General features: G+C 29.6%; 1 protein-coding gene across 1 annotated transcript; it reads left to right on the plus strand.

Annotated features, from left to right (window-relative positions):
* Positions 1–12,845: 12,845 nt before the first annotated feature.
* Positions 12,846–14,282, plus strand: LOC120089919 (E3 ubiquitin-protein ligase PUB23-like). The gene has a single exon (XM_039047362.2). It carries the CDS (start codon positions 12,915–12,917, stop codon positions 14,130–14,132), a length of 1,218 nt encoding a protein of 405 aa, XP_038903290.1. The 5' UTR covers positions 12,846–12,914; the 3' UTR covers positions 14,133–14,282.
* The last annotated feature ends 965 nt before the right edge of the window (positions 14,283–15,247 follow it).

The raw sequence follows: 15,247 nt of genomic DNA on the forward strand, positions 1-15,247 counted from the left end.
TCTCCTGTTTTTGTTTTTCTCTCAAGATCGCCAATTCTTCTCTTCACCAAAATTGAATAGGAAGCCCACACACTCTTCTTGATGCTCACCTTAAGAACAACAAGGTAATCATTATGGTGGTATGTTGTTCCTCTCGGTGTTTAAGGTTGCTGCATTTGAGAGAAGATCTGTGTTTGAGGGAGTAGATCTCAGTGTTCGTGATCATTCACCAGAAGGAAAATCGAGAAGAACGGTTCTTCAAGGGTTAGTATATCGTTTCCCTTTTCTCTCTATAAATTTCTGTAGAAAGTATGTTTAGGATTTATATTGTTTATCCTTGTTTCCATCTTCTGTTTTCTTAAGTTATGTAAAATAAAAAACTAAGACACAAATGTGTTTATACGCTTCCACCGTGGGAATTTCAATCTCTTTAGCGTTATGATAGAATTCTCTTATTTAATGTATTTGATCATAGAATTCTCATTACCAGAATCACGTAATTCTTTATACTTAACCAAATTAATTGGAAAAGCCAATTAATTCGTCCAAATTAACTAATTAGTCCAATTCAAATCGATGAACAACATGCAAATTCAATTTGGTCTAATTGCATTAAGGTCTAGGGCAAAGTTAGGTTGAATATCTAATAGGAAAAACCTTAATTAAATATTCGTTGGTTCAATTCTAAGTTGGTTAGAACAATACTCATCCAAATTGATTCACAAGCTAACCTAACCTATTGCTTTTAGGTGATTAACACAAGATTATATGTCATGTGTCAAATGATAATCAAAATCTACAATTATAAAATTCTCAAACGTCTAATAATATAATCATAATCAATCAAGAACAGAACTAAATTTGACAATTACAATAAACTAGTTCGAAAACTTAAAAATACCTCGAAATAGGTAGAAAAATCCTAAACTGAAGCTAGAAGCGATTACCTTAGCCAATAATATTCATGATAAACGCCAAAGAATTGTTTTGATACATTCTCAGATTAAGAGCAGAAGAAAAGCATAGAGAAATCGTGTATGAGTCGGCTGGTTTTTAGATCTCCCAAACTAATTTGGCAAAGATGGTATTTATAATAAATAGCGCAGTGTCACAATGCTAGACCGAGCTTTGCGACAATCTTTTCTTAGTGTAATGCCTTAGTGTTGCGACGTTGAGCGTTACGCTCAAACAACTGCGTGCACCTCCTTGTCTGTCAATCTCCAGAGCGTTGCAACACTCTAATGTAATGTTACAACACTCCCTCCTATGTACGCTACTGCCTTTCAGCATAAAAGGCAGTGTAAAGGCAACATAAAGGGGAGGGTTGCAACACTGTATGCAAGGGCACTTTGGTAAATTTGGCCTTCTCTTTCCTAATTGATGTAATTAAGTTCTGTTTTGGCCCGTTTTAGCTTTATTTTTTTACTAACGCCCTGCTCTACTTCCTAGGTGCTCTAAACCTATAAAATGACCAAATGAACACATAAAATCCAAGAACAAATTTAAATTAAGAGAAGTCAGATAACAAATTTTCGGTGCCATCATTAGGTTATATACACACATATACATCATAAGGATCCTTAGGTGTACTTAGTTATATGTGCTTTCAACATTCCATGGGATAGGAGGTTAGGGTATATACTTACAGTTTCATTATATGGTATCTTTAGTGATGTACTTAGTTATAGGATCTCGCCTGAACAACCTTGTGCACTTATTTCCACTTCTATCGCCCATTTCATTGAAAAATTCGAGTTTATTTATTTACTTTGTGTTTTTGTTTTTTGTTATATATCACGTAGATAATTATATTTACAACATTTTTTCTCTTTAGATTTACATTGCATAAGAGATTTATATGTAAAATAGGTTTAAATACTTTTCAATAACTAATAGTTCATGGTTTTGTGTTTTATGAAGTTAAACAAGGTAAGTTGCATCAAGCTTTCATTCAACTTATCATTTTAGGTTGTTCTGTATCTTCCCTACACATATGGCACATTCTATGTTAGTTAGGGTTCTTATATATACACTGAAACACCAACATTTATGACATTAGAAGGTTTGTTTACATGTATCTTTATGTATATACATGACTGGTATTATGGACACATGGTTGTTTTTTTTACGTAGTAATTATTTTATATTCAGTTCTAGTTTATTTAATATACGTCCTTAATTGTAGGGATTGAGTTAGTTGGGGATATGTTATTTAAAAACCAAAATCTTGAGGGAGGGGTAATTTTGTCTTATGAAAACTAACAAATTCTCCTCAAATATTTATTTAGGTATTTTTAAATGAATCTCTATTTCGGATATTTTTGAAACGCAACCATCTAAAACACTACGTATTTTTGTACTCGAACCAAAAAAAAAAAAAAATGGTGCTTACCAATTAGCCTAATCTTGGAAGTCCAAATGATAAGATCCAACAAATTCAATTAGCATGTGGCCTATGATTTATTTCAATAAACAAATTAAATTGGAAAAGATTCATAGCCTATGAATAATATGGTCCATGGGCTAAAGATTTATAAATATTAAAAGCCCACAGAAAGGAATAGTCTAATAGCTAGATGACACTTTTAGGAATTTGATCGAGTTAATTAATCTAAGCACCCAATTATAATTGTCTTTTTTTTTTTTTTTTTAGAAATTCTAGAAAAGGTATAGTGGATCTATTGACCAATGTTTGAGTGTACGGTGTTTTGTATTTTTTTTATTGATATTTAAGATGATTTGGTAAATGAGAAATTTTGGTCATTCACTAATTGCTACGTTATTATTTTATGACAAAATTATTATATTATTAAATTTGTGATTAATTATAAATTAACATGTGTACCTAATTAAATTTGGAGATAAAATGACAAAAATTCCAAACAATCTCTCATGTTTTCATTATATAATATGATCAAGTTAAGTTGAACATGGTTGAATAGCAATTGGATCTAAGATTAAATAAGATCATTAAATGACAATTTGGGCTTAAAGCCTAAGTGCAAATGATTAAACCCAAAGCCAGCAAAGCCAAGTCCAAAGGATTAGGACCAAAAAAAATTTAAATTCTAAAACTTAGGGAGAATCTAGAAACAAAAACATCAAAAAACTTCTTGAAGCTCTTTGAAGAATTGAAGACTTGAAGATACTATTTGACTCTTTAATAAATTGAAGATTCAATCTCTAGAACAACGAAAAAACTCTGGTGATAAAATGTATGTTCAACATTAAAAAGATATGAAGATAAATTTTTTTAAGAAATAATACGAAGATAAATATTAGATATTATATATATACATATGTAAGTACGTACATACGTGCATTTTGTTTTGAATTATTCTATTGGTAGTAATTTTACATTGCCATCAAATTTTTTATTCGACGTGTATTGAGTTGTAACCTAAAAGAAATCAAATAAAAAAGAGTTATTTCTTAGGGGTGTACACGGTGTGGTTCAACTCAATTCAGCAGACAACCGAAACCGAATCGATTAACTGATTAAGAAATATGTATAAATCGAACTCTAATTGGGTTCAATAGTCAACCGAACTGTTCAAACGGCTCAAACCAATGGTCGGGGCAGCTCGCTTTTTGGTTTACAGACTTACATTAGGTGGGAATATATTCTCGAAAATTTCAAAAATTAAAACAAAATCCTACATCACCCCGTTTCGAACTTGCAACCTTGTGTACAAAGGTGCACTAACAAGCTAGAACTTTTAAACAAATATTCAGATAAATACATTTGTTTTAGAATGAAAAAAAAAAAAAGCCCAAAAAATCATATACAATCCAACAAACAGTATATAACTAGCTAGAAAAATGCTCAAACTAAAATTAAATCCAACAAAATGACAAAATCAATTAACTAAGAATTTTTTTGATGTCCCAAATCATCCATATGTATTTACAATAAATGTTTTGAGCATATTAAAAAAAATGGTTCACTAACAAAAATACCCACCAAGTCATAAATCCAAATAACTTTGAAGAGAACAAATCAATTAACGGACCATATTATATTCAACTATTTTTAAAATACAAAGCTTAATTGTAAGAAATTCAAATTTAAAACCAATTTTGACTTGAGCAAAATTCGAGTAAAAAGAAAAAAAAATGTTTGGAACAGAAAATGAAATAGTGAAAGAAATTGTACATTAGCAACTTTCAAATTAATTTCATTTATTTGACCAAGTAATTTCAACATTAAGAAAGTGCATAACACATAAGAGAAAATTATTAATAATCAATTACGAGGAATGCCATTGAAATGGCGGTCTTAGAGGCCTTTGACTTTGTTATTATATTTTACCTTATATACATCGCTATATTTTAACATGAAATTCATTTCTTTAAAATGAAGAAAACATAAATATTATTCCAAAAGATGGCAAAGAAGAAGAGAAAGAGAGAGAGAATTGAAGCTGGCCGGTTTGAATATTAGAATTAAGGATGAAAATACTCTAGCTCGTGTGTAATTCATTCCATTGTCTAATTATATTTAGTCACGTGATAAACTATTTAAAAAAATATATTTCAATTTATTTTTTTAATGTGACTGATAGAGTTATTAAAATTTGAATGCAACCTAAGTTATATCTAAAGAGACCTGTTTGAGATTGCTTTTGAAATTGTAAAAAAACTATTTTAAGAGAATCTTAACGGCCTAAGTTGTTTGGTAAAATATCTTATTTATTAATCTACCCAGATTCACTCTTAAAATTGTTTGCAAAAGTTATTTGAGGGAGTTTTTAGATTTTAGTTTTCTTAAAAATTTGGTATCTTCCCTTACCCGTCTTAAATTTTCATTTCATTAATTTATTTTCTCACACTTATTCCAAATTTTAATTGGTTAAAATTCTTATAAAAATTATCTTTTTTAAAAAAATTATTGGATAAATTTTTTTTAATAAAACAAAAATGGTTTCAATTCAAATCATATATATTTTCAAATAATTATATAATTGAAATTACACTAATTTATTATTAATTTACCAAACATTGTTTTACTTCTATCCATAGTTGATTTTTCTAGAAATACAGTTACCAACAATTATTTTAAAAGTTACAGCAATCCCAAGTGAAGCCTGAATATTACTTAGAGATGTTCATTTTTCCAATGATCCGCTCCTAATGGGTAAGAAAAATCCCCATTTAAGCAGGAAATGGAAGAGGGTGTGGGAAAAAAATTTATGTCCCCACCTCTTGCCTTGTTTGCCTCATTTCTAAATTATTATAATAAATATTGTTATGTTGTTATTATTATTATCATCATCATTATTACTTTGATATAAGATTTAAATTTCAAGTTATATTATTTAATGACTAATATAATGGATATGTTTGAATTGAATATTTAAATTTAGATTATATATGAATAACACAATGAGTAAGTATTTTATTCTACTAAACTATTTGAGTTAAAATTTATATTGAAATTCAAATTGCTCATGTGAAATTAATCAAATAAAAAGGTTAGTAAGAAGTTTAACTATTTAATTAAATTTATTCCATAATAATTATTTAAATTAGAGTAATTATTAAAAATATGTTTAAATATAACAAAATGTTGAAATTGGAGAGGAAAAAAAAGAAAAATAAAGGAAGGCGATGGGGGAAAATGGAGACTCCTTTCACAACATTATTACTTATAATATATATATCTAATAATTGAGTGAATCTTATCCAAAAGAGAGTGAAACAGGCAACCGGGGCAAGTGGTGTGCGACCACCGCATTTGATTTGATTTTCACCACGTTTCTAATTTCATCACCGACGGCTCTCAAAGTCATCCCGTTTTCACCTACTTTTCTTCCTACAAATTCAAATTTGCATGAATAATTATCTATTTATTTATTAGGGTTACATTCTCAGTATCTATGTTGGTATAATCCCACGCCCACCAAATACCCTACTTTTTACACTTTTTTTTTTTTTTTTTCTCTTTTAATTTTCTTCTACATTTAAGTTTGATATAAACCGAATAAATCGAATTAAGATTAACAACCACTCAACCTTCCTTTATATTATGAAAATTTTCTATTCAAAGTGTTAAAAAATTATTTTAAAAAGTTAATGAAGAATAAATTGTCTAAAGTTCATGAAATTAAATAAAATTAAAATTAATTTATGTCTTAAATCACCGATTATCCCAAAGGCTTAATCTAATGGGTGAAAGTAGATTTAATTATCTATCATCTAACAATATATATATGTATAAAGTTTGATCATAAGTACAAAAACATATTTTTCAAAATTAATAATTAGTTCAAGTTAATTTTCATTATTTTAAATGAATCCATGAATCAAACTAATTCATAAAGATTTCATTCAATTAAACTCGGTTCAACTCAAATGAGTTGATAACCCGACTCATCCTATGAATTGGGTAGGATCAATCGAAATTGAGTTTTTTGAACACTCCTATTAATTTGTTTTGTGGATACTAAACAATAATAAGTTTAACTTTATTTAAGAAGATGAAAAGTTTATTTCTTAATTTATATTTTTTATCCATTTATAATTTTTTCATTAATATTCATTGATATTCACTATTGAAATTTTTTAAATCTGAGAGCTTACATTTCTATCCATATCTATTTTTAAAACTTCTCTCTCTGTGTACCCATTTTTTTTAGAAAAATTATTAATTTCTTAGAATATTAATTAGATGTACTTAATTGATCATTTGAGAGAATGCTACAGTCAATTTTATTAGCATTTTCCATGCAGTTCAATTTTTATATTTCACAGGCATATGATTCTATAAATTGGTTTGTTGTTATAATATTTTTGTACTCTTCTAAAATAATTAAATCAATTTCTGCCCTTTTATCAATTCTACAATATTTAATCATCTAATTTCCAAAAAAAAAAAAAAAAAACATTCCATAAGTAAGTGGACTACTGGTTTTTTTTTTTTTTTAACTAAAATAATATGACTTCGTGTAGGGGTGTTCGTGGGTTGGTTTAGGTTCAGTTGAAGTACTTTTTAGACTCAATTTAATGGTTGGGGTTGTAAATTTCTTCAACCAAAATAACCTTATTAAATAATAAACTCAACCCAACCCAATCCAACCATGAAAGAATTGGTGGGTAATAAATAATCTTAAAAAATCATAAAATTAAGTAAAGTTAAAAATAAATAGTTGTATTGAAAGTAAAAAAAGAAAGTATTTTTTAATATATAATAATAAGTTTGGATTAGTTCATGTTGACTGGGGTTATTTTTGGTGAACATAAAAACCAATCCAATTCATAGAGTATTCATTTATTTGAACTCAATCTAACCTATACAAATTTATAATGCAAACCAAATCATACGGATTTGGTTGGATTGAACGAATTTTTTAGATTATCAGACTTTTTTAACACTCCAATGTGCAACACCCATGTTAAATTAACAAATAATTTCACATAAAAAACAATATAAAACCTCAAGTAGAGTTATAATGCCCCTTTAGATCCCATGCATATGCTCGAGTGCTCTAAATAGTAAATTTTAATAATAATAAAAGTTTAATGGTGAATCATTTTATTCTAATCTTAGAAGACTTGTAATCGTTATGTAATGATAATTTAACTACTTTAACCTATTGTAGGGAGTCGCCTTTTCTTTTCTTTTTTTTTTTTTTTAAAAAAAATATATATATTTTGTGCAATTTATTTTAAGTAGGTTGGCTAACTTTTACTATGTATTCAAATTTTAAATTGAATAGACATTATAACAAATTTAAACATTAATAAAATCTATAATCGAGTTGAAATTCATTTGTTAGGTATTACTTTTAGCTTATGATATAAGTGATATGTAAGTTGAATTATGTTTATTTATTTATTATTATTATGTATAGATAGATCATGATTAAATAAGATAAATTTTGTATTCCCTTACATAAATAATTTTAACCATGAAGACTTTGATTATTACAAACAATTTAGTTAAGTTGTTTAATAAATAAGTATGCCTTCAAATAACTTTTTAAGAATAATTTTTTTTTGAAAAATTTAAATATTTTTATAATTTTGACTAATAATTTTTTAAAAAATTAATATTTTAATGGAAAAGCTATTTAAAATTTTCAGTTAATTTGTTATATAGCTCAAAGTGAAATAACAATAATACTTTTCTTCTTCTTTTTTTTTTTTTTTAACTTACAAAATTAATAGAATCGACTTAATAATGTAAAGAGTCCGACGACGAAATGATTTTTTTTATAAGGTTAAAAAAAACAGATTGAAAGTTTCTTCACTTCTGTACTTATATTAGAAGCAAAAACCGAAGGATTATACCTACATACATATATATATATATATATATATATATATAGTTTTACCTTCCAATAATATACATATATTATTTTATTAATTAATTTTGAAATGAAATATTAGATTAAGTATACAATTTTTCTTCGATAATCTTTCCTAAATCTTATATTATCCTGCAAATTTTAGACTCAATTCATGTTTATACAAATTTTCAAATTGATTTACCAATTATCTAAATGAATTTATCAATTATCTTTTCAAAATTTTCTAATTTATACCATCTTTGACAGTGTAATTTTAAAATTTTGGAAAGCTAGAAAAAATTAGGTGATATTTGTGAAAATTATGTGGATCTCGATCCTCATTGTGACTGAGATTCCATTGAAAAAGTCAAGAAGAATTGATAGTTTGGTTATAAGACGAAAAAGTTAACCTTTTTATACAAAATTTGGTAGTCGATTTCAATCTAGAAAGAACGTAAAAACTACTTTTAACATATTTTTAAAAAACGTGTTAGTTTTAAAAAGTGAAACTTAGTAAGGATTATTTTCGATAATTTCCCTTACTTACTCTAATTGAATTTTAGTCACAACATTTCCTGCCTATCTGTACCTAAAAAGGCCTAAAACATTTTAAAATAATAATTAAAAAAATCAACTAAATGCGTAAACACTTTTCAAAGATAAACTTTAATTTCTGAAAACAAAAAATAGCCATAAATATTAAATATATGATATAGTCTAAAACTTTCTTCTTCTTTTTTTTTTTTTTTGGCAGATCTAAAACTTGATTAATTACTTAAAAAAACATATTTAAATTCTTAGCTATAATTAGAATTGGTATTAAAACCACTTAATATAGGAATTAGTCTCAGCCAAAAGGGTGAATAGTTCAACAGCCAGAGTTTATGAACAATTCATAAACTAAAAAGAAGAAATAATACAAAAACATTAAAATGATAATAATAACACCCTAATAATTGAGCAACCAAAAGATAAAATGAAAAGAATGAGTATTAATTGGATGAGAGGGAGAGGGTCTGACTTCACCATCATTATATTTTTCCATAAAATTCAAAATTACAATTTATTAAAATTTTTAAAATATGAGAGAGAAAGAGAGAGGAAAGAGGAAGATTCTAGAGTGAGAGAGAGTCAACATAAAAGTAATTTTTTTTTATTAATAATTTGTCTCATGTGCCATGTTGCCATTAATTCATGAGATCATGCATGAGAATATAATTCTCCTTCTTTCAAGTGCCATCACATCTAAGTTTTTGTATCGTTCCATAACATTATTGAATTCAATTTTCCTTTAATTTTGTTATCACTCAAAAAAAAAAAAAAAAAAAAAAAAAAAACATATGTGATTTTGTCATTTTGCTACTGTTTTTATTGCGGCAAAAATTTGTATTTTTTTTCCAAGGATTAGAATACTATTTTGATATTAACATTGACTTTCTTTTTCTTTATGTAAAATGCATGTTTCTAAGTATAGGTTGATAGATGTGTGAACAAAAAAAAATCTTAGTACTGTTCATCAACCATAACATTTTGCTGAAGTTGAAAATTCAACAGTTTTACCGTTTAAAATAATTAGTCTGGAAATTATATTAATTTTATTCTTTGTCATTTAACTTATTAATACATGCCACTTTAATATTTTTTAAGTTATATGACTTTTCAAAATGCTTTAACCAATGCGTTGTTGTTTTTTGATCCATTTTTGGACCACTGATGATAGTAGCCACAGCCATATGCTTAATATATGTCTTATCTTTAATCTTTGGAGGCTCTTACTAAAAGAATTTTTAGCTTCTTAAACTTTTATATTCCTAATATTTCTAGAAAAGATTGAAGCAGACATGCATTTTTATCAATATTATAATATATTCACTCTTTTGACTATATATGAAGTTCTTTGTAAATGTGCCAAAAAAAAATGTGCACCCTTTGATTCTTATAAAATTTGATATTTAAACCTAACTCCAAATGTAACAACCACAACCCGACTTTCTAAGACTTAAGCTAGGTCGTTACTAAACGCACGCATGCATGAAAGTTAAAACTACATCCTTTTTATAGTGAAATAAATATCAAATAAATAAGATAACTTAAAAGATCTTCATTAAATTCAAATACTAAAATCAAATGATAAGGTACCCATAAGTCATAAATGAAAATAAATAAGTTTGAAAACAAATCTCAAACGATAAGTTTCAAATGTCAAGACCGAAAGTTAAAAACATAAAATAACTCTTAAAACATGCGTGGAAGCATTAAAACTGGTCTCCAATGGCTCATATTCCTCTTGTCATTCGTCGGTGCGTCCCTACCCTTAAAATATAAACATGAGAAAGGGTGAGTATAAAATACTCAGTAAGTAACCCCACTACTGAAGTTAGGCTAGGCATCTATGTCCTCTAGATGCCTATCTTTGGTGGGACGTAAGCGCGCCCCTAGTCCCCATGGGACACATATATACATGAATATCTTAATTTTATCCTACTATAGTTAAGTATACACACTACCTCTAGTAAGTCCCTTAGGACTCACAACCTCTGATGAACCTCGAAGGAGACATCACCTCTAGTGAATCCCGAAGGAAATCACCACCTTTGGTGAATCCCGAAGGAAACACAACCTCTGGTGAATCCCGAAGGAAACACCACCTCTAGTGAATCTCGAAGGATAACATCGCCTCTAGTGAATTCTGAAAGAAACACAACATCTAGTGGGCATCTAACTAATTAGTGAGGACACTATCACAATCTCAACATCACAAGTATCACAACATGGTTCTATAACATACATATACACCTCCACATTAGGACTCTATAACATACATATATGCCTCAATATCCTCATATCAAATACAACCTCATGGAACCAAATATCATCTCATGCTAGCATTCAAGTATCTATGTGCACAATTAATCTTTAAAATCCTCATACAAGAACATACATTGATTATACTATACTATCAGTCTATCATGCTTTCGTTCTGTCATAATATCATCTGTCATGCTAGCATACATCTAGTGTTTGGCCCGTGGGCAGTTCCAGTAGCTTACCTTGATACTAGATTCAAATATCGATCCAAGCGGCAGTCTTCAATAATCAATCTTTGAATTCAATTCCCCAACGAATCTTGAGCAATAACTACCCTCAAGATTCCAATCTCCAAAATCTTCCTTCAATCAGACCATGCTTCCAACTTTTAATCCATTTTCCCTTAAAAGTTTCAATTCACAAAGAATTTAACTAACCCCTCCCAAAATGAAATTAATTCTTGACATTAATTTCAAATTTAATTTGTATAAATTAAAAGTCCAATTTCCATAACTTCCCTCCAATTAAACCATTAAATTGAAACACCCCTTCCTTCCAAAATGAAATTAATTCTTGATATTGATTTTAAATTTAATTTGTGTGACATTAAAAGTCCAATTTCCATAACTCTCCTTCCGATTAAACCACCAAATTGAAACATCCATTTCTCAATAATTGAATCTCAATAATCCAATTAAATTTCTAAAATTAAAAAATAATCTCAAATGTTACAAAATATTGAAATTACATTACGAACAAAATTTCGGATGTCACACCAAACAACCAATTAATTTAGGCATTAATAATTTTCATTTTAAGGGTGAATGTTTAATCCCTAACCATAATGTCTCCAAAATCTCTCATTTTGTTAAAATGTTATTATTTATCCAATATATTATTTAAAAGTTTACTAGATGTTTGGCTTATTGCAGGATAAATAGACTAAGAGAAATTATGAATATATTAGTAACATCAACTATCTTCTTTTGATATACAAGTATTTTTAGATGAAACCCAAAGTAAAGTTGTAGAACACTTATGAGATCGAGTTATGTTCAATCACACAATATTATTTTTATTAGACATATATAGAATTAAGCTTATTATTCTAATATCCTCATCCATATATAAATACATTAAGAAACAATAAAAGAAAGTTTCAGTCCTATTTCCATTTTTTTTTGCTTTAAAAGATCCTATTTTTGTTCGATTTAATAGATTCTTCAAAGATCGAAATTTAATGACTCCCTTGTTAATCAAACCCTTGTTGATCCACAACTTTAAAATCACATTAAGGAGATCCGCGTTATGATCAAAGAGAGCTCGCCACTTTTAAATTTGGATGCATGGTTGCGAATAAAACTCGCACTAGTATAGCACTCAATCATTGAAGCATAAGTTAGGATATATCAGTTTAGTAAAACTAACTCGAATTTAATTTTTTTTTCGTTCATCTTTTTAATTAATTTTTATAAGTTTAGAAACTAAAATATACGCATAAAAAGAAAGTTTGTGGATAGAGTTTTGAAATACAAAGTGTGTTAAGTGTAGTAGAGAAGAAGCGTCTTAAGCGTATATAGGCGTGTTGAAGTAAAGATGAGAAGCCCCTCTCAAAACTAAACTAACACGAGCAAATAATTCCATCATTTCAAACATAAATTGGTCAATCCATTGCCTCCCTTTTGAATATTCAACTCCTTTCCCTAAACTCGCGTTTTCTGACTTTCTTCCCTCTTTCTTCAACGCCTCTCTCTATAAATACACCTAATTTCCATTAACATTTCCCCAAATTCACACAACAAACGAACGAACAATCAATCTACAGAAGCTCCAACAATGGAAGATGAAATCGAAGTCCCCCACTACTTCCTCTGCCCCATCTCCCTCCAAATCATGAAAGACCCTGTAATTCTCCCCTCCGGCATCACCTACGACCGCCACTCCATTGAAACCTGGCTCTTCTCCAACAAAAACTCCTTCTGTCCCGTCACCAAACTCCCCATCTCCGATTCCGATTCCGATTTCCTCACCCCCAACCACACCCTCCGCCGTCTAATCCAAGCTTGGTGCACTTTAAACTCCTCCCATGGCGTCGAACGCTTCCCCACTCCCAAACCCCCCATTCATAAATCCCAAATCCTCCACCTCATTTCCTCTGCCAACACTTCCCCTTCTTCCTTAATCTCCTCCATTCATCGTCTCCGCTCTATCTCCGATGAATCTGAAACCAATCGCCGCTGTGTTGAATCCGCCGGAGCGCCAGAGTTTTTAGCCTCTGTTATTGTTGACACCGACTCCTCTGCTTCTTATGAAGCTCTCTCCACTCTCCATAACCTCCGTCTCTCCGATTCAACGTTCAAACGCTTGGCTACCCATTCCGAGTTTCTTGATTCTTTGACGAATTTCATGAAATTACGGGGTACCCAAGAATCGTCGAGAGCGTATGCCGTCTTGATTTTGAAATCTATTGTAGAAGTCGCTGACCCAATTCAACTAAGCTTCTTGAAATCCGATTTGTTTGTGCAAATTGTTGAGATTTTGAAGGATCGGTCATCGTCTCAGCAGATTTTCAAGGCAGCATTGGGGATTTTGATTGCGGTATGTCCATGGGGAAGGAACAGGGTGAAGGCGGTGGAAGCAGGTGGGGTTGGGGTTTTGGTTGAGATTTTACTAGCGACGCCGGAAAGGAGAGTGTGTGAGATGACATTGATGGCGATGGATTTGCTCTGTGGGTGTGCGGAAGGAAGGGCGGCGCTGCTGGGACACGGCGGAGGGATGGCGGTGGTTTCGAAGAAGATATTGAGAGTATCGCAAGTGGGGAGTGAAAGGGCGGTGAGGATTCTGTATTGGGTGGCGAAATTCTCGGGGAGTCCGGCGGTTTTAATGGAAATGGCGCAATTGGGGATTGTGGCGAAGCTTTGTTTGGTTCTGCAAATCGAAAATGGAAGCAAGACGAAGGAGAAAGCTAAAGAGATTTTGAAAATGCATGCTCGTGTTTGGAAGAATTCGCCTTGTATTCCTTCTAAATTGGCTTCTTCATATCCTACAAATTAAGGAATTTCATCAAACAAAACCCCATCCATTTTAACTCATTTCTCTTTTTCTTCTCATTTTTGTGTATATATATTATTCACTACAATTGTAAACTGTGAATTTAGAACAATTATTCAAATGAAAATCAATACACATTGTCTCTTTGCAAAAGTTTGTTCTTAATAATTTGGCAAGGACATTTTATTTATATTTCATATTTCAATCAAAATGGATGGAGAAGAGAGGCGGGAAAATAAAAAAGATGGATTTATCCACTTTCTCCAAATCTTTTGAGTATCTAATGGGTATCTATTATCATAATATTTACAATACTCCTCCTTAAATGCTTATTATATATATGAAATATGTCTAGTTAAAACCTTACTACGAAAAACTCCATTGGAAAAAAATCCTAGTGAATGGAAAAGAAAAAAAAGTACACATTTCATATAATCTAATACTCTTAAAAAGAATATAGTATATTTCTCATTCTCATTGAAACATCATTTGAGATCTCTGAGTCGCCGCATTCCAATATTGTGCACCAATTTCTCAAAAGTTGTAGTTAGTAATGATTTTGTAAATAAGTCTACTAAGTTATCCTTCGAACAAATTTGTTGTACAGTGATGTCACCATTTTCTTCAAGATCATATGTGTAGAAAAACTTTGGTGAAATATTATTTCTTCTATCTTTTTTAATATATCCTCATTTGATTTGAAATATGCATGTTGTATTGTCTTCGTATAATATCGATAGAAGATTTTTACTAGGAGACTACTAGAAGACAAACCACATGTTCCATGAATGCGCTTAGTCATTAATCTTAGCCATACACATTCTTGACTAGTCTCTTGAATTACAAGAATTTCAACATGATTTGAGGAAGTAACCGTTATGGTCTGTTTCACTGATCGTCGTGATATAAAAATTCTTCTTCATGTACTAAGTAACCTGTTTAAGATCTAGCTTGTATGGGTTAGATAACTAACCTGCATCTTCACAATCAACTAGAACATAATTAGATTTATTAGAATAAAATAAATCGATGTAAACTAATTCTCAAATAAAAAATACCATATGTTTAACTCTACTCCAATATCCTCCTTTTAGAGGAATATCATATATAGGTAACAA

The sequence above is a fragment of the Benincasa hispida genome, chromosome 11 (assembly GCF_027475165.1).
Source record: "Benincasa hispida cultivar pf3 chromosome 11, pf3_genome.v1.1, whole genome shotgun sequence".
Lineage (NCBI taxonomy): Eukaryota > Viridiplantae > Streptophyta > Magnoliopsida > Cucurbitales > Cucurbitaceae > Benincasa > Benincasa hispida.